Below are 27,290 nucleotides of genomic sequence, written 5' to 3'. Positions count from 1 at the left end.
TGTATATATGTACCTTCCAATGCTCTGTCAAGTTATGAATTCTTAAGGATATCGGTCATTAGGAAGGCTATGGCTACTTCCAAGCTGTAATTTGCTTTATAGCTCACCTTTCTCATGCAGATGCAGACCTCTGGGCTATCAATTCAATCAGATCTGAAATGTAGAGGTAGGGGTGTATGAGTGCGGGGGGGGGGGGAGAGGGGAAGACAAGGGGGTAGGAACATAACAAAATGGTTACCTGGAGTGTGTTGTGAAGAACTTACGCAGTTCAGTTTTACTACACGGCTGCCTCCCTGCTTCTCTGTGGTGAATTAGCATCTGAATCGTGTTCCTTTCCTTGGGAGACAGTGATTTTGCATGGGTTGGGGGGGAGTGGGGGAGGGAAAGAACGATTGACGTGATGCGCTCACTGCTTTAACCAGACATGATGCTCTGTGGCTTGTTGGAGAGGGGGAGGGGCATCCCTTAAAGAGCTGGTGGCTTTTTTGAAACTTTGCTGTCTGAGGGGAACTCCACATTTGGGCTCTTCTCTGGCAATTGCAGAGAATCTTTCAATCAGTTGTTGTTGTTGTTGTTGTTGTTGTTGTTATTATTATTATTATTATTATTATTATTATTATTATTGGGCTGCACTGCACCATCAGGCTATAGAATAATACCGTTGTGGATTTTGTTTTGTCTGGAGTGCCTAATCCGATGGGATGGCCTTATGCTTTTGTTTCCAGCTGATAAATAGCCCTTGAATTCTTCTTTAGAGAAGCAAAGTCTTTGCCATAGTGCCTGGAATGAAATAATAATGCTGCTTAATGTCTGCCATAGTGCTTTTGAGTGTACCAAATGCTTTGCGTTGTGCTTTTATTAATTCAGTTGTCATATCTACTTCCTTAATGGTTTGCTAGGAGCTCAAATGGTATTTTTCTAGATTTAGCTCTTCCCGTTTTATTCCCACCACAACCTTGGAGGTAGAGTGGGCTGAGAGATAGCAATTAGCCCAAAGAAGTCAGTGAGTTTCTGTCATTATATATATATATATATGAACCTGTCCCCCAAATCCTAATTCTCTGACCACTGCCCCACACTGTTTTTAGTAATGAAGGGATGCAGTGGATTGAAGAGCTACCCGGATAAAGATAGTCCTCAACGTACAACCATTCTTCTAGTGATGATTGACACTTACCATGGCACTGAAAAAAGTGACTTATGACCATTTCCCACACTTACAACTGTTGCAACATCCCCGTGTTCACGTGATCAAAATTTGGATGCTTGGCAACTCATATTTATGACGGTTGCAGTGTTCCTGATTTATTTCATCACTTTTTGCAACCTTCTGACAAGCAAAGTCAGAAGGGGATGCCAGATTCATTTAATAACTGTGTTACTATCTTAAAAACTGCAGTGATTCTCTTAACTTCGGCAAGAAAGGTCGTATAATGGGGCAAAACTCACTTAACAACTGTCTTGCTTAGCAACAAAAATGTTGGGCTCAATTGTGGTCATAAGCCAAGGACTACCTGTATTGGCTTGTCCTTGTCTATCTCAGGACTATGTGGAAGATGCTTTGCTTAACTCCGTTTTTTTCAAATTGCAACTCACACGCCATTATATTTATATAAAGAAAAAGACTTCTTGATATCTAATAACTTTTGTGCATACGGAGCTATGTGTATAGAAACAAGAATTTCTTTCAGACTTAACAATTTATTAGCCTAGATCCTATGCTGGTTCCTTCTATTCCAGAAAGCCTTGCTTAAGGCACAGCAAGTTGCTTTCCTACATAATGGTTGCAGAACCAACTTTTACTTAGGATCCTGCTTTTAAGAGGCAATCTTGTTTATTACTTCAGTCCTTAAGCAGACAATTAACATTCCACACACCCCTCGGTCTCACTATCATTCCACAGTTTCCAGTGGCTTTTACATTCCTAGATTGCACTCAACTAACTAAAATTTGCAAGTTCTGACAAACTCCAACCCTCTACAATTACACATTTCAATTTAATTTCTGGCAACTCAACCAATGTCGAAGTAAAGCAGTTTATGCAAACAGCACAAAACCAAGCGAAAAACCATTCACAACACCTTTGCCTAGCCAGGGGTAGGCAACCTTGGCTCTTTTATGACTCATGGACTTCAACGCCCGAAATTCCTGAGCTAGCTGCGAGTTGAGGTCCATGAGTCATAAAAGAGCCGAGGTTGCCTACCCCTGGTCTAGGCAAAGGCACCGTTTCACCCCAGAGATGGATAACTTATATTTAAAGTAGAAATAATAAAATGACCCGTCTAATGAGATGCTGATAGCAGCGTATGTGGAAGAGAGGCCTTAACGGGTGGCAGTAGGCCAGTCTGAGCCTGACGCTCTCCTACAGGTAATGCTCAACTTACGACCACAATTGAGGCTGGGATTTCTGTCATAAGTCATTGCAGTTGTAAGTTGAGTCGGACCTGATTTTACAACAATTTTTTACAGTGGTCATTAAGCAAATCACACGATGGTTAAGCAAATCGGGGTGATTGTTGAATGAGTCGAGTGTTTTTTTTTGTTTTTTTGCTGGAAATTGGCAAGAAAGCTTGCAAATCGGATCATTCAACTGCAGGACACACAAACCAGTTGTAAATGGGAGCCAGTTGTTAAGTGGCCAAATTGCAATCGCATGACTATGAGGTTAGTACGATGGTTGTAAGTACAAGTAAGTCACATTTTTTTGAGGCCATCGTAACTCTGAACCATCATTAAGCAAATGGTTGTAAGTCAAGAGCTGTCTGTACTGATTCCTACATCTCATTGCCACCCCTTACCCACCCTATTCCTTCCTTCCTTCCCTGCCTGGATGCCTTGCTCTTCCCATTAGGAAGGATAGAACAGAGAGGAGGAGAGAGAGAAACAGGGTGAAAGAATACCCGTATGTCCATATGAAATTCCTTGCACGGTAGCCCATTTATCTTTCTTTTTTTTCCCCAGGAGTCTCAGCATAGATGCTGGTTATAGATGACTCCCTCCCATCCCAAATACTGCAGGAGTAGGCCTGTTTAACCATAAGAAGATAATTTCCTACTCTGGGCTACTGGGAGTCCTTTTTTCTGGCCTTTAACAGTGACCTCATATGGGATTTCCTCAAGCAAAAGATGGGATGGGAGGCTTCATTGGCCTGGATTTGAAATGACCAGGTAGCAGTGCTTTGTAGGCTCTGCATTTTGAAATCCTCGCTCTTTGGCACGCAGCCATTCTCTGTAATATGCTGCTCTCTGCAGCTTGCCTGCAGTTTGGGCTTAAGCAGTGTCACAAAAGCAGCGATGGGGTTCAAATATGTGAACAACCAGTTCTCTGTGTGGATGCAGTGTCCGGAAGTCCATTCTGGGCCTGGGCAACAAAAAATTAGCTACCACTTCTGCCGAACTGGTGCGAACTGGCTGAATCCCACCACTGCACAAAAGGTGTTTTAAAACAGCAGCCTGGAGTCTTAAGCGCATGTATTTCCATGTGGCCTATTTTTGAAAGAATCCCCCAAACCTAGCAGGTGAATGCAGATGGGATGGAGTGGATTTATGAATGAAGACAAGGAAAACTAACGAGGATGGAAAACGGGCTGATCCATTCGCTCGTATCGATGAACTGCTGAGGCTGGAAAAGGATGCATTTGGGAATCTGCCAAGCACTGCTGCTCTTTTCCTGACTGCTCTGGCTTTTCACCTGCTTCAGGTTCCAGTTGAATAAAATCAATTCTTTGATGCAAATTGGCCTCTACTTATTTTCTTCTTGAGAGGTTTTATCAAAAAGGAAAAAAAATGAGCAAAGACACAACATAATTAGTAATCATAACATTCCTGTTAACAGCAGCATAATGGAAAGGAGAAATAATAGATTTCATCAGCCCTGCAAATGGTGTAAATGAACGCACAAGAACCTTTACCTGTTGTTAGAGGAGAATCATATTAGATTCTGGTAGCCCAAAAAATCAAGAGGAGTCTGGTAGCATTTTCCCCCCCAATAAATTGTACTCAAACACATATGTTTCCATTAGTGGCAGCTTGCTTTTTATGAAGGAAACTGCAGCTCACCAGAGCTTACGCTTTTAATAAAATGTTAGTTGAAATCTACAGTACTAGATTTCTTTTCTACTTTTTAGGTTGTCCAAGGCTAATGGGCAAGTTTATTGAATAAAGAATTGGAGGTGTGGGAAACAAACTCGGACAAAAAGGAATGAACAAGGAACTCTAAAAATGCCTGCTCTAAAAGTTGATTGTATTGTATTATCTTACCAAAGAATAGTTCTCTTAATTTAACTATACTTTTTGTCTTTTGGTTTTTGAAAATTTTATCTTTTGCTTTTTTTTTCTTCTTTATGATTTGGAAGGGAACTTAATTCTTCTCTGATGAGACCTGACTCTACCAGTATTATCATTCCCCTGACATGGCTATAGGACTGCATGAAGAAGCAGCCATTGATGACAGGAGATGTATTTCCTCCCCCCCCCCCAAACTTTGTTCCACTTGGTGAGGGTGCTGTCTTCCTCACAAGCACAATTTGGTATAGTGGTTACGGTGCTGGCCTAGAAACTAGGAGACCGCGAGTTCTAGTCCTACCGTAGCTATGAAATTCAGCTGGGTGACTTTAAGCCAGTCAGTCAATCTCAGCCTAATCCACCTCCTAGGGGAAAAGAGGAGGAGGATTGTGTTTGCTGCCTTGAGTTATTTATAAAGTAATAAGGGAGGGATAAAAAAAATATAATAAATAAATAAACTGGAAAGAAAGCATTAAACCTGTTCTCTCAGTATTCAGTAAAGAACAATAATATCTGACAATTAAAGAAGAATTGAAATATAAGTTATTTCTAATATAATAGCTGATGGAGCTCCTACAGGAAGGATAAATTATATCTAGGCTATGCATTGTGAATGAATAAATATTCATCCTTAATGATGTTATGAGAATCATTCGGATGTAGTAATTAAAATACGAAGCTAAAGACCCAGACATCATGAACTCTAGTCTTGCCTTAGGCACAAAGCCTGCTGAGTGACCTTGAGCCAGTCTATTCTCTCAGCCCTAGGAAGGAAGCAATGGCAAAACCACTTCCCCAAAAAATATTTGCCAAGAAAACTGCAGGAAATTGTCCAGACAGTTACCAGGAGTTATGAACTTGATTTGAAGGTGCACGCACAGACACACACACACACATACACACGCGCGCACGCACGCACACACGTGCACGCACACAGTCATTATAAAAGTTGAATAAGTAAGCAATAATGATTAAATGAATAATTTCTCTGCAGCTTTCTTTTCCAATGTTAATGTTGGGCATGGCTGGATTAGAATAGTTATCTCTGAACCTCACTCTCCTAATCTATTCTACTCTTCCTGGACAGAGTTCACAATTTTTGTTTATGAAGATGGGAGATTCTGATGGTAGAAAATACAAGGCAAGGCAGCATAATTCAAATATTGAGCAAAAACAAAAAGAAACCAAAAATCAGGTCACAATTGTTCTGTGAACTATTGAGAAAAATATAATGAAATGCTTTGAACAAATATTACTGATAATCCAGGAACTCAAGACATCTCCTGCATTAACCATTTTCTCTTGGTACTGTGATGACTGAATGAAGGATCCCTAAAATTTGGCATTGTGACTTTGATTTACAATTGTAAATTGTTCTGTTCTGCTGTATCAGAACAATGAGTGCTTAGTGAGTTTTGATATCAGTTTTTGATTTTCAGAGTAATATAATTTTCACTTGTCCCAGAGACAAAGTAGAACAAAGCTGCCCACAGTCTATAAGCTGCATCAGGGACAATTTTGTCCTAAAATATTTGCTTGGTAAAATGCCAAGCTTACATAGAAAGACATAAAATCCTATGTTGTAAATGACCATTTTCAATTTAAATACAATGATTGTGTATTGATAGAAACTAATGGATAATATGGTTGGCTTTGATAAATGTAAGTTCTGTGGTTACATGGATATGATCAATAACTTTCATAAATAAGGAAATTTATTGGCAGCCTGAGGGCTGTATGTGGCATTGACACCCCATTTACAACCCAAGAATCTCAAGATAGGCATTAGTGAGAGTAGGTTAATTTCAGTAATATTCTGTGATTGAAACTCTAAAATAAGGATAGGCATGAAGATGATGATCTTGGTGATGGAGAACAGTAACCCCCACCCCATTTTTAACTTCCCACAAAATCCCCAGAATCATAAAAGAACCCTGTTGTTTGAAAAAAACATTTCCATGTTTTCGGAAGGATTTGGCTGAACTGCTGACTTGTTAAAATATTAAACTTTAGTCTCCGGCTTGGAAAAGTTTCCCTGCCTCTGCCTTACGATAAAGGCGTTCAGTAATTATAGTGTGATGACACTGAGCATGTTCCATTGGCTTCTTATACATGCAGCTTATAAATTGCTTTCCAGTTATGAAATTATCCATTTCTGCTGTGAAATTCTCTATCAATGGATTGTCTGTGTGGCAAAGGATCTTCTTCCTTGCCATCAAGTGAGCGATTTATGAAATTAGTTAATGAATTCGAGTTTCCCATAAAGACTCTTAGTCATTTTGATCTGCAGAGAATCAGAGTCCCAAAGATCCCTGTGAGCAGGATTTAACATTAAATGAATATCTATTTCAATATGTGCTTTAGCTACCTTGACTTGGAAAGTTTGTTATCCAAAATACACCCTGCCTTAAAGACAACCCTGGAAAGAAAGATTAAATAAGAAATGACATAATGCATAAAGAGGCGAAAATACATCACTGTTTCCATTTAGGAGAAGAGTAGGCACAATATTGCTAATGGAACTAAGTGGTTGCCTTTTTCTTTTGCTCTCTATTTATTTATTTGGTTTTTGCAGGTAGCCATGGAGGTAGTGCTCTTCTCCCACACGACATCAATGAATTCCCGGAATATGGGTCTGTAGAAGCTCAGACACTGGAGAAATCATCTGAGATTCAAGGGGAAGACGTAACAAGTGCTTTGGATGGACATCTGAGTGATCAGATGCTCCACAAACTTTATGAAAATGGCAGTTCTAGTGATGGAATGGAAACAGCTTCTGAAACATTGCAAAGCCTGCCCCAAGAGGAAGAACATTCCCAGCTTCTCAACAGACAGAGTGAGATTTCTCAAGATTTAGAATCAGAAAAGGCTCAGGATGCAGGCAGTAAAGTTTTTGGTTCAGAGATACAAATGGAAAGTGAGAGAAGGACTGAGAGAACAGTTGAAGAGGTACCTAGGGAGAAGGTTCTTGCAGGGCAGGAAAAGCCTTCAGAAATACCTCTTCCATCTGAGGTAATATCGGAGAGAAAATTGTACTGGATCACAGAAGAGGACTCTATGATCTTAACTGTGAAAGTTCAGCCTGCGACCTTGCAAACCTCTGGCGGTGGAGGAACTGAGGAAGCCCAGAAAATATGTGAAAGGAGTAGTCACCTGCCTTTGGCTGGTCCAAAGGATGAAAACCTGAGCATTGATGGTGGTGTCAGAGATGCCTGGGCAGAATTTGAGCGGGAGTTTGCCATGGCTGATGCAGAAAAGGCCGAAGTGTTCCCCGAGAGGAGGATATCGAAAGAGACAGCAGTGAACAAACATGTGGAATTTCAAGGGGTGGAGATTCTTTGGATACAAAAAGCCGAGGAACAGAAAGAAAAGGGGCATTCTGAAATAGAGAGTGTAGAAAGGAGAACTTTCTCCAACTTGCCAAACTATCACACATCATACATTCCTTCAACAGGATTAATTGGCTTGCCTGATCACCCTTGGAATGTGTCCTGGAAAAACCTCAAATCACTGACATCCTTGACAAAAGGTGAAGAAGATGAAGTCTCTGGAAGTAAAGAAAAGGATTGGGGTCAGGAAGGAAAATCTGGGCCAGACAAGGACAGGTAACAACAATTACTAATATTCATGTTTAATGCAGGGGCAGAAGAGAACATATTGATAACATTGATTTCTTTTATTATTTAAGAATGTGCTGACATGTGATTCCATCATTGTTCTGGGGTGGAGAGGACAGAGGCATGGCTGCTTTAATATTTCAAATTTTGCAGTGCTGTTCAACACAAAGTACGCCGAGTGGAACACTACTATTTATCGCAACAGTACATACACAACAGTAATCAGAAAATCACATCACACAAAGCTTTTTCACAACTGTAGACAGATCAGAAACCACAGATCTAGTTTACACTGGTTGGAAACCTAAGACACAACTGTGTAAAACAAATGCAATGAGCCTCTAGCAGTGGAGGGCATTGCACAATTTATGTGGGGTCCTTCCAGTAACTTTTAAATGAAGAACCTTCCATAAAGTCACATGCTGTAGGGTTGTTGAACCTTAGTTGACTAGATTCTTGGGTATAGGCTTGAGCAATAAATCTTACTAACTGCAACTTAACCTATGGTCCTGCCTGACAATAATCTAGTCAACAAACAGTATTTGCGCCAGATAAGGGTCAGCAGAATTCAAGAGAGGTTGGACTTAGATTGTTTGTGGGAATGTAATTTATCTAGGCTGATGACTTGCTTAACTCCTCCCCCTGTTCTTCTCCTACACATGCATGGGGATGGATGGATGGATGGAGGTGGGGATATATTTTACTATGTGAAGGGCCTGCAAGTTTGAAGATCTTTCCATGAGTGAGAGAACTATAGATCAGCTGGATCAGGCCAACTGCAAATTGTTCTGGCTGAGAAAGAGGGAAAATTCCTGCAAACTTCTGTAAGCTCCCCCCCCTTTTTTTTGTAAATTCAAGTTTTTTGCAGGTCTATTCCCAGTAGAGTTCTTAAAGGATTGGGAAATTGGCAGTTGCTGATCACAGCAGCCTCTTAAACCAACTATTAGAGAATCAATATTTGTAGCTATTTTGATTAGATGGATAAATATATAGCACATCACCTTCCTATTTAACCATCACAGTAATATTCAAATTATTTTGTGCAATTGCCTCTCCGATTCTTCCATATTTAGCAAATCTGGTGGGTTTTTTTTAAACAAAATGTGTTTGCACCATGTACTGATGTGTTAGGATGCTTTGTGCATTTAAAAAACAAGTGCAGCTAGTCCTACAACAGTTCATTTAGTGGCCTTTCAAAGTTAACAACGGAACTGAAAAAAGTGACTTATGACCGTTTTTCACACTTATGACCATTCTAGCATCCCCCTGGTCACATGATCAAAATTCAGATGCTTGGCAAGTGGTTCATATTTATGACAGTTTCAGTGTCCTGGAGTCGTGTGATCAGCTTTTGCGACCTTCTGAAAAGCAGAGTCAGAAAGGAATCCAGATGTTATTAACTTAACAACTGCAATGGTCGTAACTTGAGGATTATTTTTACTATAATTCCTTTTGCATGTATTTTTTTTCCTGAACACTGATTTTGCTTTGTTTTATTTTTAAATTAATAATTTGATCAACACATTTAAGGAACAGCAAATTGCTACATGAGAGCAAAAAGGATGAGAGAAGACAGTGGTTGAAGAATAAAATATTGATAAATGAAAGATTTGCATTTATCATAAAGTTTAAATTATTTAATTAAACATATAGAACTAGATTCATTATGTCAGCTTAACTAAAAAAAATCTCTGTAAAACCCCCTCAAAATCCATTCTCTGTGAGTTTATCTTGTTGACTGAGATATAGGGAAGCCACTCTTGCTTAAATTTAGTCAAACTCCTGTTTTGTGCTTTTGCTTTGAAAAATCCTTGGATTCTTCTACATAGCAACAGTAAAGTTTGAATGTAGAGCCACAAATTTTCATCCAGTGCCAGTCACAGGACGCTCTTTGAAATGCTAAGTACGTCTGCTGTTGCTCCTTTTCAATTATTTTGACTGTCCTAGCTGTTTGGCACAGGTCAAAATGTTCACTTGTGGTATTACTCTCAACAAATTGGGAAATTGAAAAGTTGAGGAAGACCCTAAAATGATCATCCATGAATATGTAGGCAAGGGAAGAGGCTTTTTGTGCATGATTTTTGTATGTGCTGAAGCATGTGCCTGTATTTTAGTTTAGCTGTGGCCAAATTGGTGCTCTTTCAATATAATCAGACAATAACTCCCATTTTCCCAGGCAGTATAGCTGGCAGTATTGGCTGGGAATGATAAATAATAATTATCTAACAGATCAGGCAAAATCCCAGCTGAGACAGTCTTGATTTGGATGCTAGCTTGGTACTTGCTGGCATCTGCTCAGCATTGCTTGAGAAACTGAGCCCTCCCTGAAGTTGTTTGTTTGTTTGCATTTATTTATTCATTTATCCTTTGTTATTTTTATCAATAACTCAAGATGGTGAACACATACAAGGAAGTACTCCTTCCTCCTCCTATTTTCTCCACAACGACAAGCCTGTGAGGTGATTTGGAGAGAGAGAGAGGAGAGAGGGAGAGAGAGAGGAGAGAGGAGAGAGAGAGAGAGAGGGGAGAGAGGGAGAGAGAGGGAGAGAGAGAGAGAGAGAGAAAGAGAGGAGAGAGGGAGAGAGAGAGGGAGAGAGAGAGGAGAGAGGGAGAGAGAGGGAGAGAGAGAGAGAGAGAGAGAGAGAGAGAGAGGCCCAAAATCACCCAGCCAGGCCTAAGGCGGGACTAGAACTCACAGTCTCCTGGCTTCTAGCCTGGTGCCTTAAGCATCAGATCAAACTGTCTGAGGAAAACCCAGTATGCTTACTGCATGTAAGTTATAAAGATACCTAGGCATCTAAATGGGCAACCCTACCTCCTGTGGAAGGCTTTAGAGACAATAGGCAAGGTTTGTAGGTTCCGAGTGCAAATCTCTCCTGCCACTTTTTCTCCAAACAGATCGTTTCCCCAAACATCTGAATATAGCAGCTTTTCTTTCTCAGCTTCCCCCCCCCCCCCCCCCCGTTCAGCTGCTCCCCGCCTAGAATTCTTCTGGTGCACATTTTGTTTTGCCAAGCTACCCAGCTACCCAGCCTGCCATTTAGGGTAGTAGAAGATTTGAATTTTAAAAGATTTCTGCTTTTCCAACTTCCCAAGTCTATCCATAAGCGAATAGATGGGAAAAACAAAATGTTTGTATTTAGATTTAAATTTGAATTGCCCCAGGAGCTTAAGACAGCAAAAATGGCTGTTTCTGTCTTCCTTAAAGGACGTGTAAGTTGTATTGTTTGTGATGGAGAAAAATCTAAGGTTACTTCAAGAAAACTTCATTCCACATTCAGTGCTGTATGGGTAATCTTCAACATATTACCAGTCACTTAGCAGCCATTCAGAGATACAATAGATCCCCCAAAAGTATCAGGATCCGGATTTGAAGTTCCAACAGCTGCCCCCCCCCCATTACATGATTACATGATTTTGTCCACATTTACAGCAGTTTGCAGTGTCCCACAGTCATCTGACCACAATTTAGAACTTTTACCTCTGGTTTTATGGCAAAAAGTAGCCATTGTAGACAATGGGTTCATTTAATGACACCACATTCACTTAACAACTGCCACAAAAAAGTCATAAAATCAGGACTGTCACACGATAACCTGTTTAATGACTGGCATAACTTGACCATAATTCTGGGCTTAGTTATAGTCATAAGCCAAGGACTAGATGTAACCACTACATATCGACAGTATTCTGCACAATCTTAGCTAATTGGGGCCACATTTGGAATGTTCAAAACATATTATGGGCTCTCTCCTAAAATGATTGCTGGGTGGAAAAGCTGGTCCATTCACAAAAGGGCTGTCATGGGGCATATAACAAATTGCAAATCATTGACTTCCCAGAATATTATTTACAACCTGTTTTTTGTCTTTTCCACACAGGATACTCTCTGCTCTTCTTAACTTTATGTTTGGATTAAGTGCACTTCCAAACCCTGAGCTGTAGCTGTGCATCACTTTTATTTCTTAAAAAATATTTCTGGAGCCTTTTTGGGACTTCAAAATTTTATCAATGAAGATGATGTTGAAGGCATCATGGCAGCATCACAGCATGCCAGTTTGCAATTTTTGAAAAAAAGAATTTTTTAAGAAATGTAAAAAGACAACTGGATAGATAACTTAGCTAGTGCCAAGGGAGGTGTATATAGTCACTTAGAATATGGCTTTGTCTCTATTTGGCTTTAATTTCAGAATTAGGCAATCTATAGTTCCAATACTCCCCCCCCCCTACAACTCCCACAATCCTTTTCTTTGTCTATGTTTATGGTACCCAGATCTGATGGAAATTTGTTAGAGAGCTGAATAGTATCAAGATGCCTGTTACTACCTTTCTAGAATCTCAGAAAACATTATTCTGGAATAAGGAAGATAAATCTCCATTGTATCCTTAGTCCATGTGCATATTAAGAGGTTCCCTTAATGTGGTGTTTCTATTTTTAACTCAGCTCAAGCTCTCTTCTTTGCTAAGATAAACTGTTTTACTGCTCTAACAAGTAGATAGGGTCAGCTTTCTCATACAATGAATGATTTATTAGTACCAGTACGTTTTTTAATCACAGTTTGCATACATAGGTTTTAATTTGCATGGTAAGTAAACACTTAATAGTATAAACAAAATGTAGAAATGAGTAATGTGTTAACTTTAATTGTAAACACACCAGCAGGAGTCTTCACTATAACGTACCTTAGTTAAATTGTTCTAATAACTGGCCTTCTTGATGCCATAGCAACTGCGTTATCAGTATTAAATGGGCTTTGCTATGACTAAGCATGGGTTGGCCTTTTTTTCAAAATGAGGGATCTGGATTATAGTGCTTATCTTCATGGAATATCTCAGGAGAGTAGTTATTTTATTTGATCTAATAATTAAATAGATGAAAGGATTTTCCAAGTCACTTAACTCAATAAGCATTCATAGTTGGTATAAGGATAATAATGTGATACACATATAAAATAGTGCAATGATCTACTTAACATTAACTGTCAGCCACAAGAAATTGAGAGCCAGGTTTAGGTCCAAAATGAATACAAGTTTATTTCATGCTATCTCTAAACTATAATCTGAACTACTAACGGTCAAGGCAAATTGGCGGTAGAGAAGAATCAATGGAATTCAAGGTCGGCTGGACTTAGATCTCTTGTGGGCACGAAGGGACTCAAGACTGATGATGCACTTGACTCCTCCCTCAAGCTCAGCCTGATCACCACCTACAGTAGCTGAACCATAGTTGGTTGGGTTGATAAATGGTAAATCATGAACCAAAACCTATTCAATTATGGCTTAGTATGACTTCTGAACTCAGTTTGAATTCATACATACTATGTCATGGTATTTTTGAATAAACCATAAGAAGTCAGCTTTAGCTTCATGTGTGAATCAGGCCAATGATTAAGCTTCAATTAAGAGCTTAGAGGAAAAAATAAGGAATTTCCAATGGTCTCAGTTGTGATGCAGTTTAATATTGGCACTCATGATGGTTTTATTTATAACGTCTAGGATCCCCTTGAATACAATTAGTTAAATAATTTTGAATTATATTTAAAAGGAAACCCTGTTTTCTATTAAGTACTATAAATAACTGAACAGTCCAAAGGCAATTTAAGATTGAGGCCAATCACCAGAGAGGAGAAATAAAAGAATGAGGACACATTCTTGTTTCTGTTTCTAAGACCTCTTTTTGATTTTTTTAAAAAACGATTAAGCAATTAAAAGTGTTATATCACGGCGCAAGGGCTTAATGCTTTTAAAGATTTTAAGACTCCACAAGCTGTAACTTATGGTCTCTAAGGCAAATTGCAGCTTGGAGAAGACATGTGGCAGGAGTAAAAGATACTAACTTTACATTTCCCCACTCTCTCATTCCTTGGCTTGATTGCTGATGGTGCTAATTTGGAAAGGACCAAATAGCATTTTTTAGCCAAGATTTAGATCTTCCTCAAACAGGACAAAGTTCTTCTCTGTGATGTTTCTTGGGCATTCAGAAGCAGAGCAGATCCTGTGTTACTTTTTTAATGCTCCAATTTCTGGTTTTTTTTATTAGTTTATAATATAAAATACAAAAATACAAAAAAGAAAATAGTACGAAAATAGGGGAGGGAATAGGGAAAGGAAAAATGTAGTGAAAGAGGCAAAAAGAAAGAAGAGGCATTGATTTCTGATTCCCTTTGGTGCAGTAAAATAAGATAACATCAAACCTCATCTTTTACTTTTTACGTAATAGTATAAACTAGCCATTTCTATAACAACAAATCTGTCTAATCAGTAAAACCCAAAATTAAAGTTCCATTTTTTCCCCACCTCAAGCACAAAGTCCAGAAGCAATTTCCAAGTAGAAACAAAAGTAATTGTTTTTTTTCTTTAATCAAAGCAGTCCATTTAGCCTTCTCTGCTAAGTCCATCAACTTTTGCAGCCATTCATCCATTGTGGGAATCAAAGTGTCCCTCCATTTTAGTGCATAAAGTAATCTTGCTACCATCAACATATATAACCACCAAAGTGCCAATTTTTTCCCCAAGTCTTTTTCCGTTAAACCCAAAAGTGAAGTTTCTGGTTTTATTGTTATATTCACTTTGAGAATTTTCTGTATTAAGATGTGAATCCTACTCTTATATTTCTTTGCTTTGTCTCATGTCCACCATCAGTGATGAAAGGTCCCTGAATAGTCCCAGTCTCTTTGGAAGCAGAGCAGATCTAATGTTAGTTTTTTATTGCTCCAATTCCTGTTCCAATCATATCAAAGGAATGGCCTTGTGACAGGGCTGTGTGGAGCAAAGCAGCAAGTTTTGAAATTTTGTAGGGGTGTGTGTGTGTGTGTATATATATATATATATATATATAAACACATTAATAAAAGGGACGCGGTAGCTCAGTGGGTTAGGACGCTGAGCTTGTCGATCAGAAGGTCGGCAGTTTGGCGGGTCGAATCCCGAGTGCCGCGCAGCAGAGTGAGCGCCTGTTACTCGTCCCAGCTTCTGCCAACCTAGCAGTTCGAAAGCACGTAAAAATGCAAGTAGAAAAATAGGGACCACTACGGTGGGAAGGTAACAGCGTTCCGTGCGCCTTTGGCGTCTAGTCATGCCGGCCACATGACCACAGAGATGTCCTCGGCCTTGAAACGGAGATGAGCACCGGCCCCTAGAGTTGGAAACGACTAGCACGCATGTGCGGGGGAACCTTTACCTTTACCTTTAACACTAATAGTGATAATGTTAAAAACTATTCAGCACAGAAACACCATTATGCTTTCTTGAGTCTTTTTGAGCTTAAAACCTTTAGAATCCATTAATTGTAGAATATAAGAAAAAGAAGGAAAGAAGACTCTTAACATTTATCTTCCGGGCCTCCAAAATACACATTCTCTCTCTATTTCTAATCTTTCCTGTTGTTGCTTTTTCTTTAAATAACTGCCTGAGCTGTTAGAAGAAAGGATTTAGTACGGTAGCTCCAGAATCTCTGAGAAGTAATATAAAATAGAGACACACAATGCGCCTTTTTTCCATTGAACACAATGAGCTGATGTTTCTTCGTACACATCATCCCATCGCAGCCACTTTTGTTTCTACTCCATCCTGGGTCTGAATGTGGGGGATGGAAAGTCACGGGTGGGGGGTGGGGGGGAGGAGACAAAAGTGTCTGTTTTCCATCACAACAATTGTAACCAGACGTTAAAGGCTAGTACATGACGATCAAAAAGAGGAATAGCTGTTTGCATGTGTTTGCATGAACACCATTATGAGAAAATGTGAACCCTGCCCACATGCAAGCTTATAAAGTAAATTAAAGCACTTATAAAAAAACAACAACAACAACCCAATTTTGATTCCTAGGCTAATGGAGGAGGAGGAAGAAGAAGAAGAAGGGCTCAATGGGAAAATGGAAGATGTCCTTGGGCAACTCTCTGAAATCTCAACAGATGTGTACAGCTCCCAGTTTGAAAGCATTCTGGACAATGCATCTTTATATTACAGTGCCGAGTCACTAGAAACGTTATATTCTGAGCCTGACAGCTACTTCAGCTTTGAAATGCCACTTACTCCAATGATCCAGCAGCGTATCAAAGAAGACGCTCAGTTTTTGGAAAGGACTCCCGACGGGGTGATGAGGAAGGACTCTTGCAATGGAGTCGCCAATGGACTCGGAGACGTTAAAGAGTCAGACGTCGCTGCAGCTTGTCCTTCAGAAAGGTAACGAGAGGATTGTCTTCACAATATTTGCGGGTTTGGTTGCATCTTGCTGCGGATAATCAGATGATCATCCTCCTTCCCCATTCCCATGAATCTCTTTTTAGGGTAGCAACTTTTTTTAAAACAACAAGACTGTTTGCTACTGGGTCTTCCAGTTTTTGATGGGTCTGATTTTTGCTGAGGTTGTGACGTGTTCTCATTTGTGGCCCTCTATTTGCAATGTGAAATGATGTCACAAACCCTGTACGGAGTACTTAATCTAAGGGCCAAAGGTGACACTTCAGTGGGAGTGCTATTCTTTGGGTATATTAATTTTTCTAAAAAAAAAAGAACGGCAGTGGGGTGAAATGGAAAGGGTTAACTTTTATGTGCCTTGACAATACTAATTTCATAAATTTGCAGTGACTTATCTTCTGGCGATTCTTGGAGTAGGTAGTAGGTGTTGGTTTCCTGCTGTGAAATAGTATTGTGCTTTTAACAATAATTTCCCAGCTATATCTTGGTTTTCTTTCCCATGCAAAACCAAGGAACGGGCATGCTGTTTGAAAATAAGTATTTTGCTTTCTCTTAAGGATATGCAGCTAAACTGGTACGGTCCTGTCATACTAGGTACCTAAAGAATATGGTGCTAGGAAGTGAAATAACAAGTTATTGCCAGTAAATATATTTGAATAAAACTTTGCGGCTTTCACATAATGATAAAGAAGCTGAAAACTTTGGATCACATAGCATACTAGAAGTGTATTTTAAGATCAAAATGTGCCACCTCTGCTCTCTAAGCTCATGGCAATTTCCCATAGGTGGGGAAGGTGCTGCAACATGTGATGATGCCAGCATGTGGACGGCGGCAGGTTACACAACCTCCTGCCCAGTTCAGGTTTCCTGATACCAATGTCTGAACAAATGTCTGTGCAGTTTTATTCTTGAAAACTTCCAGCGATGTAGCTCTTGTGGCTTCAAGAGAGAGGCTGTTCAGCTTCTTAACAGCTGTCACAGTTAGGAAATTCCTCCTTACTTCAAGTTTGAATTTGTTAAGCTTTGATTAATTGGCTCTTGTTTAGAGAATACACACACACACACACACACACACACACCATGTAACATCGCTTCATGTATTAGCAGATGGCTATCATCTCCCCTCAGCTTCTTTAGACTGAACATATTACGTACCTTTAATCTCTTTTTATAGGTTTGAGCCTCCAAGAATCTTATTGTCCTTCTCATTCTTGCACTCTTTCCAGTTTCTCAGTATGCCCCTTGTATTGTGGTGATGTCAGCCTTGTGAAGTAATCCAGAGAGGAAGCATGCCCAGGTGAACTAATGCTACTTTGAGGGTGAAGTTTCGTTCACCGAGCTTGTGGGTTGGTTTCCAAACGTTTCGTTACCAGGCTAGGTAATATCTTTAGTGGAGCTTAGGGGACATCAGTGTCAGTGTTCTTCTGTTTATAAGGGCTTCAGGTGTGGGTGTGTCAAGTGAGGGTCTTTTGATGGGTCTTGTGATGGGTCAGGTGTGAGAATCTTCTGATGATCAGGTCAAGGTCATTGGGAGGTGAGCTTGCGTGAGTTTGTTGAGAGTTGGTGCCGTCTCTGGTTGGCTGTGGGGTAGATTTTGATCCTTGAAGGGTTTGTAAGCTGGTTGTAGGTCAGTGTGTCTGTTGATTCAATTGCTTGTGGAGGGCCAGGCTTCCATGAACTCACGAGCGTGGCGGATGGTAGCGTGGCCAATGGTTTTTGTGTCGCTCCAATGGAACGGGTGTTGTTTGGTGTCGGTGTGGGTAGAGATTAAGGATTTGGGCTCATGGCGTTTGACTGCCAGCCGGTGTTCGTGGATCCTGGTTTTTAATTGACGTGATCTTTGTCCCACGCATAATTGATCACAATGGTTAGAGCTGATTTTGTGGATTACATTGTTTCTTTCCCCCAAGCTCCGCTGAAGATGTTGCCTAGCCTGCTAAAGAAACATTTGGAAACCAACACGCAAGCTCGGAGAATGAACCTTCACCCATCATCTTACACCTGAGCTACAGATATTTGCCACTCCTGCTAACACTACTTTATTGTAAGGTTACATTAACAGTCTTTTACAAGTGTGAAAGTATCTCTCTCTCCCATTGCCTTCACTGCCCAAGCAACTAGGGAGGGTCCCTTCTCAGACATTTGCCATGTCCATATTCCTTCCATGGCTAAGTTGCCTCTTTATCTGACTATTTCCCAAGCTGCGGTTCTTCCTTGTTTCCCATAATCATTCCCACATACTGTTAAGGAATTTGTTGTGCAGGGTCTCCTTGTGCTACCAAAGAGTTGCACAGACAAGGAAGGGTACTGAGAGCAGCAAGAGTCACACAAGAGTACACTGAGTTGTAAAAGCAAAAAAGTAGTTTACTTTTGAGGTGGTGTAAAAACAAAAATGCACAGTCAAAAATAAACAGTCCAGGTGATAAACAATAGCAACAGTCCAAAGAGTAATCCAAACTACAAAGTCTTTTTACCGGTCCAGAGGTCAATACACAGTTCAGGTTTATACAACAGTAGTAAACCAACAGCAGAGCAAAAACAGTAACAGTAGAGATCAGTGAATTCAGAGAGAGAGAGAAGCTACGTTCCTAGCTTCCTCTTATGGCCATGAGAACACTTACACACCCATTGGCCATTTAACTTCTTAAAGTCATAACATTATGGTTAATATATTTTCAACCCAACATTGTAGGCTAACACCATATGCCTAACACATACCATTAAAATTTATCAATAAAAACCGTATGCCAAGTGACGTTTGACCAGTGCAGCGTAGAGCAGTGCTATCACTTCCCATGACATGATAGGTGGTCCTCAGTTTACAACAGTTCGTTTTAGTGATCACATGAAGTTAGAACAGCACTGGAAAAAGTGACTATTTTTCACACTTATGACCATTACAACTTCCCCATGGACACGTGATCAAAATTAAGATGCTTCGCAACTGCTTTATATTTATGACCATTCAAGTGTCCTGGGGTCAGGTGACCACCTTTTGTGACCTAGCAAGCAAAGTCAATGGGGAAAACAGAATCACTTAACAACCATATTCCTAACTTAACAACTGCAGTGATTCACTTGACCACTGTGGCAAGAAAGGTCATAAAATGGGGCAAAATTCACTTAACTATCTCACTTAGCAACAGAAATTTTGGGCTCAGTTGTGGTTGTGAGTCGAGGACTGATTGTATATCCCTGTTGATGAAGCTTGAACTTGATTAGCTTTCTTAGCAGTTGTGGCACATTGCTAGCTCATGTTAATCCTGTGATCAATCTATACTCCCAGATCCTTCTGCCAAGAACTATTGGTGAGCCAGATATCACCGATTTTGTACTCTGTGCAATTTGGTTTTTCCTGCCTAAATGTGGTACCTCGCACCATTGAACAACATATTGTTGGATGGGACCCATTCAAGTCTTCTCTGTGTGTCTCCCTCCTTCCCTCTCTCTCCCTCTCCCTCCCTCCCTCCTCCCTCTCTTTCTCTCTTACACACACACACACACACACACACACATTTTATGAGCATCCTTTCTATTCCCTACTTTTTGAAAATGTTAAGAGTGAAGAATTATTTTGAAGAATCACAGCATCTGAACCCTTGTATAATGCATCTGTATACTAAACCAAGAAAATGTATTTTCTGAGTTTTGATATGTAGCCCTTCCATTTTTAAAGATTTTTTTTTTAAATCTTGCTTTTGTTAATTTTATAAATAGCTCAAGAGGGCAAACATATCTAATAGTCCCTCCTCCTCCTATTTTTCCCCACAAAAACAAGTGAGCTGAACTGGGCTGGGAATGACTGGCCAAAGTCACCCAGCCAGGTTTATGATCAAGGTTCAAGTAGAACTTAGTTTCCTGGTTTCTAGCCTGATACTTTTACACTCTTTTCCATTCACCGCAACGATTACATGGCATTCTGCTTCTGCTTCAGCAAAACCATATTTTTTTCCATGAAGCCTTTTGTTTGAACACCTACATCCTGATGGGGAAATAGAATATGAACGTGTACAACCTCATCCCTTGCTTTGGCCTTTGCCATCTTTCCTAACACTATGTTTTTACGTTTTTGCTTTTTTAAATTTTACTTTGTCCTTTTCCATCTCCTCTAATGCATCTTTCACATTAAAAGGTAAAAAAGGTAAAGGTTCCCCCGCACATGTGTGCTAGTCGTTTCCAACTCTAGGGGCCGGTGCTCATCTCCGTTTCAAAGCCGAAGATTAAAGAACATTAAAGTTCTCTAAAAAGAAACCAGTCTTCCATTTCCGGTACGTATTTTACATCGCAAAATGCAAATAATTTTCAGTATAAACATCTTGGCAAGTATTCATAACTGATGTGTCAGCTGTGGGTGTCTCCCAGTAAATTATTGGTACTGTATGTGAAACAAGGCACAGACTTGGGATTTTCTTTTCGCATTGACTTTAAGTTAGATGTTTGAAGAGGAGATATTGCTATGGTAAGAGGCAAGCTTCCTGCAAACGTTATATGAATAAACCTTAAGCTTATTTTAGGAAATCCCAAGATCTGCTTTGAATTATAAAGTCTAGAACTTTTAGAAAATGTTGGCTTTTATAATCTGGCTTCGCTTCATTTTTTTAAAAAAATTCTTTCAACATTTATCATTGCTGTTCGTTGTTAGTTGGTACTTACCTAGTTGATTGTCAAAAACTAAGCAGTATTTGTTGTCATTACGGCTGGATGAGAGACCTTAAGAAATCTCAGGATTGTAAACTAGGCTGGTAATTAAAGGGGGAAAAAATCTTTTGGAATAACGTATTGTACTGGCAATCTACTTTGATATTCTTGCAAGAAAATACTGATGTGTGAAGTCATCAGTCAACTTTAGCTGAAAGGAGACTAAATTTTGCTTGGGTGAAGCATGTACACTTTCAGGCTCTCTGCAATATACTGCTTCAAAATACGAGACTTTTAAGAACAAGTCATGTCCTAAATAAAATATGAGCAAGACTCTAAACTGTTTAACTGAAGCATGTTAAGCGCCAGCAATGGGCCATTTCTGTAGTGCATTTCATGACAGATGGAAAGCCATGGCTGAACTAATCTCTAAGGAAAATGGCAAACAGATTTGGTTATAAACTGGAGCATAAAGCTAAATATATCTCCTGCTTTTTCCATTTAAGCTGAACGTGCTTTTCAGCTTGGCTGTGGTCGCTATTTGGTGATGTGCTTTTGCTGAGATTTTGTACACATAAACAAATCTGCTGTTACAGCTTTTTGTTTTGTTTTGGAAGGGCTTAGGATTCTGTGGTCTCTGGCCTTAGTAATAATTTTACTATTGTTTTTTATTGTGCAATCTGTATACCTACCTTACTCTGTACACCACCCCGAGTCCCTCGGGAGAAGGGCGGTTTATAAAAACAAACAAACAAACAAATAAATAAATAAATAAATAAATAAATAAATAAATAAATAAATAATAAAAATCTATAGTAATAACAATCATTTTTTTTTTGTTAAAAGCCTACCATTACGATAAGGCAGATTAGGGGTGGAAGAGGGATTTGAAAGATTCCTAATGTGAAATTATTTCATTCAGTCTAATGACCCTCTTTTACCGGTCTACCACAGAGAGCGTCCTCTCGTATGGTATTGTGGTTTGGTATGCTGGTCTGACAGCCGCGGACAGGAAAGTATCACAGAGGGTAGTGAGCCCAGCACAAGACACTGTGGGCTGTTCCCTGACACCCCTGGATGACATCGCCAGGGCTCGTTGCCTTGGAAGAGTGAGGAAGATTGTCAGGGATGACTCACACCCTGGACGGTATCTCTTTACTCTCCTACCATCCGGGAGGAGATATAGGAATATAGCCAGCCGTACCAACAGGCTGAAAAATAGCTTTTATTCGTGGGCTGTTAGGCTTTTAAATGGGACATAATCTTATGCAGAATTGACTTGGGAGGCTGGTGTGTGGTGTAGTCGGTTCACATAGTGTGGTGGGATGGAGGGTTTGTTATCACTGTGTGTTGTGGGGAGAGAGCACAGGGGGAGGCTCAGCTAATCTCAATGTACAGATGTTGTACTTTGACAACAAAGGTTTATTATATTATGTTGAGGTCTAGATTTCAAGGGGACCAGGAGCTATGATAGGTCTTGTCCCACTACAGTATACCTCCAAAGAGATGCTTTATGTTTTCTCGTGAACAGCAAAACATTTTGTTTACATGTTATCGTTGCCTCAGGCAAGCAATCCTTAAAATATCACCTGCAGATCGGAATGTGTTTACAAGATTGGCACAGAATGAAATAAAAACAAAAACTGAGGAACATTTAAAAGACTTTCCTTTGAATCAGATAGCTGAGGCTGAATTAAATTTGGCTAGAATAGCAGTTTCTTCCCATTGTTTCCACCCCCACCCACTCTCTGGACAAGCATCATACAACTGCATTACAGTTCTAAATTCAGAAATTTTTCAGACAAGCTTCCCCTGAAGCTGATCCCAATTACAGATTGGAAAATAGAAGAAAAAAAAAGTTGGATTCTGTAACTACAGATGAATAATTCCTTGGTCTAGCCTGCTTTGAGTCCAAGAAATGCTATTTTGACAGCGACGTGGAAATGCATTAATTTGGGAATGCACTAAGCAGCCAACAGAGGTCCCCTGTGATCTGTGCGTTCACTGTAGAATTCAGAGTAGAATCACTTGTGGATATCCTGTTCAGAGAACAAAAAGTCTCCAAGTGATGATGCTGATTCTTAGCAATCCCATTCAGATGCACCGAAAGGCAAAGGGAAGGGCCTTGGAAATAATGGGGATCCTTAGGCTTATTTCAGCTACAGAAAACAGGCAGCAAGCAGGGGGAGCAGCATTCTTTGCTCCACCGTGTCAGTTCTCAGGATTGAGTAAAAATCACAGCGAATACACAGAACCAAGTAGGAACTACAGGACCTTTTAGGTCTGCCCAAACACACCCCCACTTCTGCTTTTGATCTGACAAAGAAGGAGCTAAATTCATGAGTTGGTGTTTTTTTTTTTTTTTTTTTTAATTTGGCCTGTGCCTGAGCAAGCGGGATAGGACGAGCGAAGCAATCCGAAGCCTGCGTTCTGGGTGGACCAAGCCAGTAGTCGCATTGGCTGAGATTGAAAACTTCACCCAGGATGGCCGAAGATTGAGAAGTGGCCAGGGATGGAGAGAAATACTCAGAAACCTGGAGGCGTAAGTGCAAATATTGGAAGAAAATAGTGAAGCACACGGTGGAATGAAACAAGATCCTGAGGGGTTGGTGCAGTTAGTGAAGGACTCCTGGCTTAGATCTTCCTGCCCAGATTGGATTTTACCTTATTTTATGAATAGGGATGATGGAAGTTGTAATCCAACAGGTCTTATGGGTGTTGAGTTGGAAATGGCTGCCATATGCTGATTGAGTGGGGGTTCTAAATAAATTTAGGTTCCCTTCCTTCCTTCCTTCCTTCCTTCCTTCCTTCCTTCCTTCCTTCCTTCCTTCCTTCCTTCCTTCCTTCCTTCCTTCCTTCTTTCCATTCCATTCCATTCCATTCCATTCCATTCCATTCCATTCCATTCCATATAAGAAGCAAAAGAAGTAGAAAACTGCTGAATGTGGAGCAAAAGGTGGAGAAATGTTTCAGCGCTTAAGGGGCAGAAAGAGCCTGGTCCTTGGGGGGATGGGAAGAAAGGGCTGGAGAAAGCTGAATGGGTGGTAAAAAGAAGTGGAACAGAGTAGACAGTGATCTTGTGAGCGGCGGACGCATAGAAAATCATGGAGAATGGTTGTGTAGCTTAGAAACAAAGATTCTGGTTGGAATGGAGTGGGGAGGAGAGGGAAGGAAGGAAAATAGATGGAGATAACTTTCCTGAAACTAGATCACTCCCCACCCCCACCCCCATGTCTTCCTCCCCAGTGATGCTTTCCAGATGATGACTTCCTGAATTCCTAGCCAGAATGCCACTGGCATTTCTCTACAGCAGAGTGGATAGGAAGTCCCAAGGCTGCACACCCAACGTTGACTCCCACATGTTTTAATCTGTCAAGAGATTAAATTCTCTGCTATGTTGAAACTTCAGTTTGGACCCTGACTTCTAATGCCACTGAACTGTTGTGATTGCACAACTGCAAAAAGGAGAAGGAACAAGGAGTGAGTAGCATAAGGACTGAATGTCACAAATAGGTCTCTTTTTCAGCTAAAGTTGTAATACATATGCTGTTCTCCAAGTGATGACTCCAGATGACTAAATTCACGTTCAGTGGCTTACTGTCCATGTTAGGAGGGGTGATGCCACACATTTAAATGCTAAAGCTGGACTAGGATAAACACTCACTGGCAAAATATTCATTGGTAGCTGGGCAGGTCTGCGTATAAATAAAGTGGTTTGTTTGTTGCAGTTGTTTTGGGCTTATAGCATCCTGCCCTTATATGCCCTGCAGAGAGAGACATATTGCATTCCTTTGTCATACTCATCTTAGTGAAGCCTAATCCATTTATATTCAAGGATGAATAGGAGGCAGTTTTTGCCTCCTGTTCTTCTAGGACAGGATAAAATGATTGGGGTATAAAGCGATAGGGTGCACGTGGACCTATTTCATCAAGAATACATTTAGCTTTGACTTTTTTCTTGCTCATCCCATTCTGCCTGTCCCCAGTCAGAAAGAGTCCAGGAGGGTAGATGATGTAATCCAACAATATATATGGTGGGCCATAAGTGGCTCACTCTGGTGCTCCTTTGAGAGGATTTCAAGATACGTTTAACCAAGAAAGCAGCTCCAGAGGTAAAGAGAAAGAATGCTGAATTGCTGGAAGCCAGAGAGATGTCTGTTGAATCTGTGGTCTATAACGCCAAGAGATTTAGCTTAAGACTGCCTGGAATCTAATTCCATTGTCTATAGAGGAGCAGCGTTCACCTTTTGTTGAGCTGAGAACTGCTTGTTAACTTGACCAATGTGCTTGAGTCTACAGTCCCTCAAAGTACAGGTAGTCCTCAACTTACGACCACAGTTGACCCCAAAATTTATGTTTGCTAAAGTGAGAGATTCGTTAAGTGAGTTTTGTCCCATTTTATGACTTTTCTTGGCACTTTTGTTTTTTGTTTGCAAGAAAACAGAAATAAATTTTATTTATTTGTAACATTTATATAGCCGCCCACCTTACACCAAACTCTGGGGGGGCTCCCAACTTTCAGTCCTCATCAATAGATATTCAAAGTTGGGAAGTCACCATTGTGCTACCTACTCCAATGTTTCTCAACCATGGCCACTTTGAGGTGTGTGGACTTCAACTTCCAGAATTCCAAGCCAGCTCTACTCTGCTGGCTGGGGAATTCTGTGAGTTGAAGTCCACATATCTTTTTTCCCCCCAAAAAAATGTTTTGATTAATTTTCTATTATTACATTTGATTAGGCTTGATAAACATCGTGTTGTCCGGGTTAATTTGTTTGCTTAATAATTTGTTAAGTGAATCACTGCAGTTGTTAAATTATTAACACGGTTGTTAAGTGAAGCTGGTTCCCCCACTGACTTTGCTTGTCAGAAGGTCACAAAAGATGATCACGTGACTCCTGGTACATTGCAACCATCATAAATCTGAGTCAGTTGTCAACCATCCCAATGTAAATCACGTGACCATAGGCCAGAGGTGTGAAAAATGGTCCTCTATCACTTTTTTCAATGCTGTTGCAACTTCAAATGTTCACTAAGCAAGCTGTTGTAAGCCAAGGACTATCTGTGGATGAGGTTAGGACCGCAGCTAGAATTAATTTAAATTACACATAGTTAATATGATTACTCTTCATGTATTTTTCTCTTCTATCATATGAAAAGTTGATCATGGAGGAGCTCTGAGGAGCCTTATGCATTTCTTGGACAGTAGTAAAAGCCTTGCTCCACATCCAAAAGATGGGAGAAGCCCTAATTTTTACAACTGCTCTGAGGTAAGCATGGTGTCAACGCTGCTAACATTGGATGTTCTTGCTTTGACAATATATGAAAATGCAGTCATTTCCCCCTTAACTTGTGTGTTACTTTTAGAGTTAGAATTAGATTATGCTTGGGGGGGGGCGAGGAGGAAGAATGTGTATGGGAATTATTTAGACATAGCAACATGGTAGTAGAGTGTTTTTTTCAAGGTTTGAAATAAGAGATGATAAGAAATGGCGGTTGGAGAACTGGAGGGAAGGTCTGCATTTCAAACTAATTGGAGAATGAGATTTGTGTCTGTTAATTAGAGGAGGGAATTGTGCTTTGATACTATGTGTTTAAGGCAGGAGAATTCAGATTTTGGCTTCAACCATGTACGTGCCGATGCCATGCTACTTGAATAAAGATTCTTTAAGGTAAACAATGCCTCAAAGTTCTTTGAAGAGTTTCATCTATTGGAACCATGTCACGTGGCTTCTGATTTGGTAGATCAGTGATAGATTACTTCATGAGTCCTAGAAACTGGTCACAATGTTCTCGGAAGAGTGGCAGGTCTTTGGAGTTTATTTCCTTCTGGTGCTAGTTACTGGTTCCCTTTTAGTTACAGGCTGCTTACATCAGTAATTTTCTGCAAATGCAAACAAAGCAAAATCATCATTCTTAGCTGGCAAGTGTAGCTTACTGGATCATATGTTTCTTTCTATAGATAATTTTGCAGTTTGCTCCTACCCTTTCTTTAAGAATTTGTGGGGAGTATATAGTAAGTCAGTATTTCTAATTTGGGCCCACAAGCCATTGCTACATTAGGACAATACAGTTGGTTTTTAATGTTTTTTCTGTCATCTGTTATATTTTACTTTATATTAATTATTTGTTGTGTACATTGTTTCAAGAACACCCAAGTATATTATCATTATGTGAAATCACAGCTGCTGGTTCTTTAGCTCAGGGGTCCCCAACCCCTGGTCCGTGGACTAGTATCAGGCCGCGGCATGCCAGCCACCGGTCCACACAAACAAGCAAAGCCCCATCTGCGAGACGCAGGTAGCACACAAAACCACGCCCCCTCCGGTCTGCGGAAAAACCTCTCTTCACGGAACCGGTCCCTGGTGCCCAAAGGTTTTGGGGACCTCTGCTTTAGCTGGTTTTGGTCTTCATACACATCTCGTTCATTCGAAGAACCTAGGGCAGGAGTGTCAAACTGCCGGCCTGCGGGCCGGATGCATCATGACGAAACTGCGACCACCCCATTGCTGGCAATGGGAAAAAAGTCACGATATGTTGTGACACGTCACGT

The 27,290-nt window shown here is 40.3% G+C and overlaps 1 protein-coding gene across 1 annotated transcript in view; it reads left to right on the top strand.

The window, feature by feature from the left end:
• The first annotated feature begins 7,269 nt into the window (after window positions 1-7,269).
• PSD3 (pleckstrin and Sec7 domain containing 3) overlaps window positions 7,270-27,290 on the top strand; it is a 157,377-nt gene continuing 137,356 nt past the window's right edge. The window contains exons 1-2 of the mRNA XM_083352860.1: window positions 7,270-7,888; window positions 15,728-16,084. Of these exons, the coding sequence (XP_083208986.1) occupies window positions 7,341-7,888; window positions 15,728-16,084 (905 nt within the window). The 5' untranslated portion in view covers window positions 7,270-7,340. The remainder of the gene's footprint in view (window positions 7,889-15,727; window positions 16,085-27,290) is intronic.

This window comes from Vipera ursinii, assembly GCF_947247035.1.
Source record: "Vipera ursinii genome assembly, chromosome: 2".
NCBI lineage: Eukaryota > Metazoa > Chordata > Lepidosauria > Squamata > Viperidae > Vipera > Vipera ursinii.
This window is presented reverse-complemented; position numbering and strand designations above follow the sequence as displayed.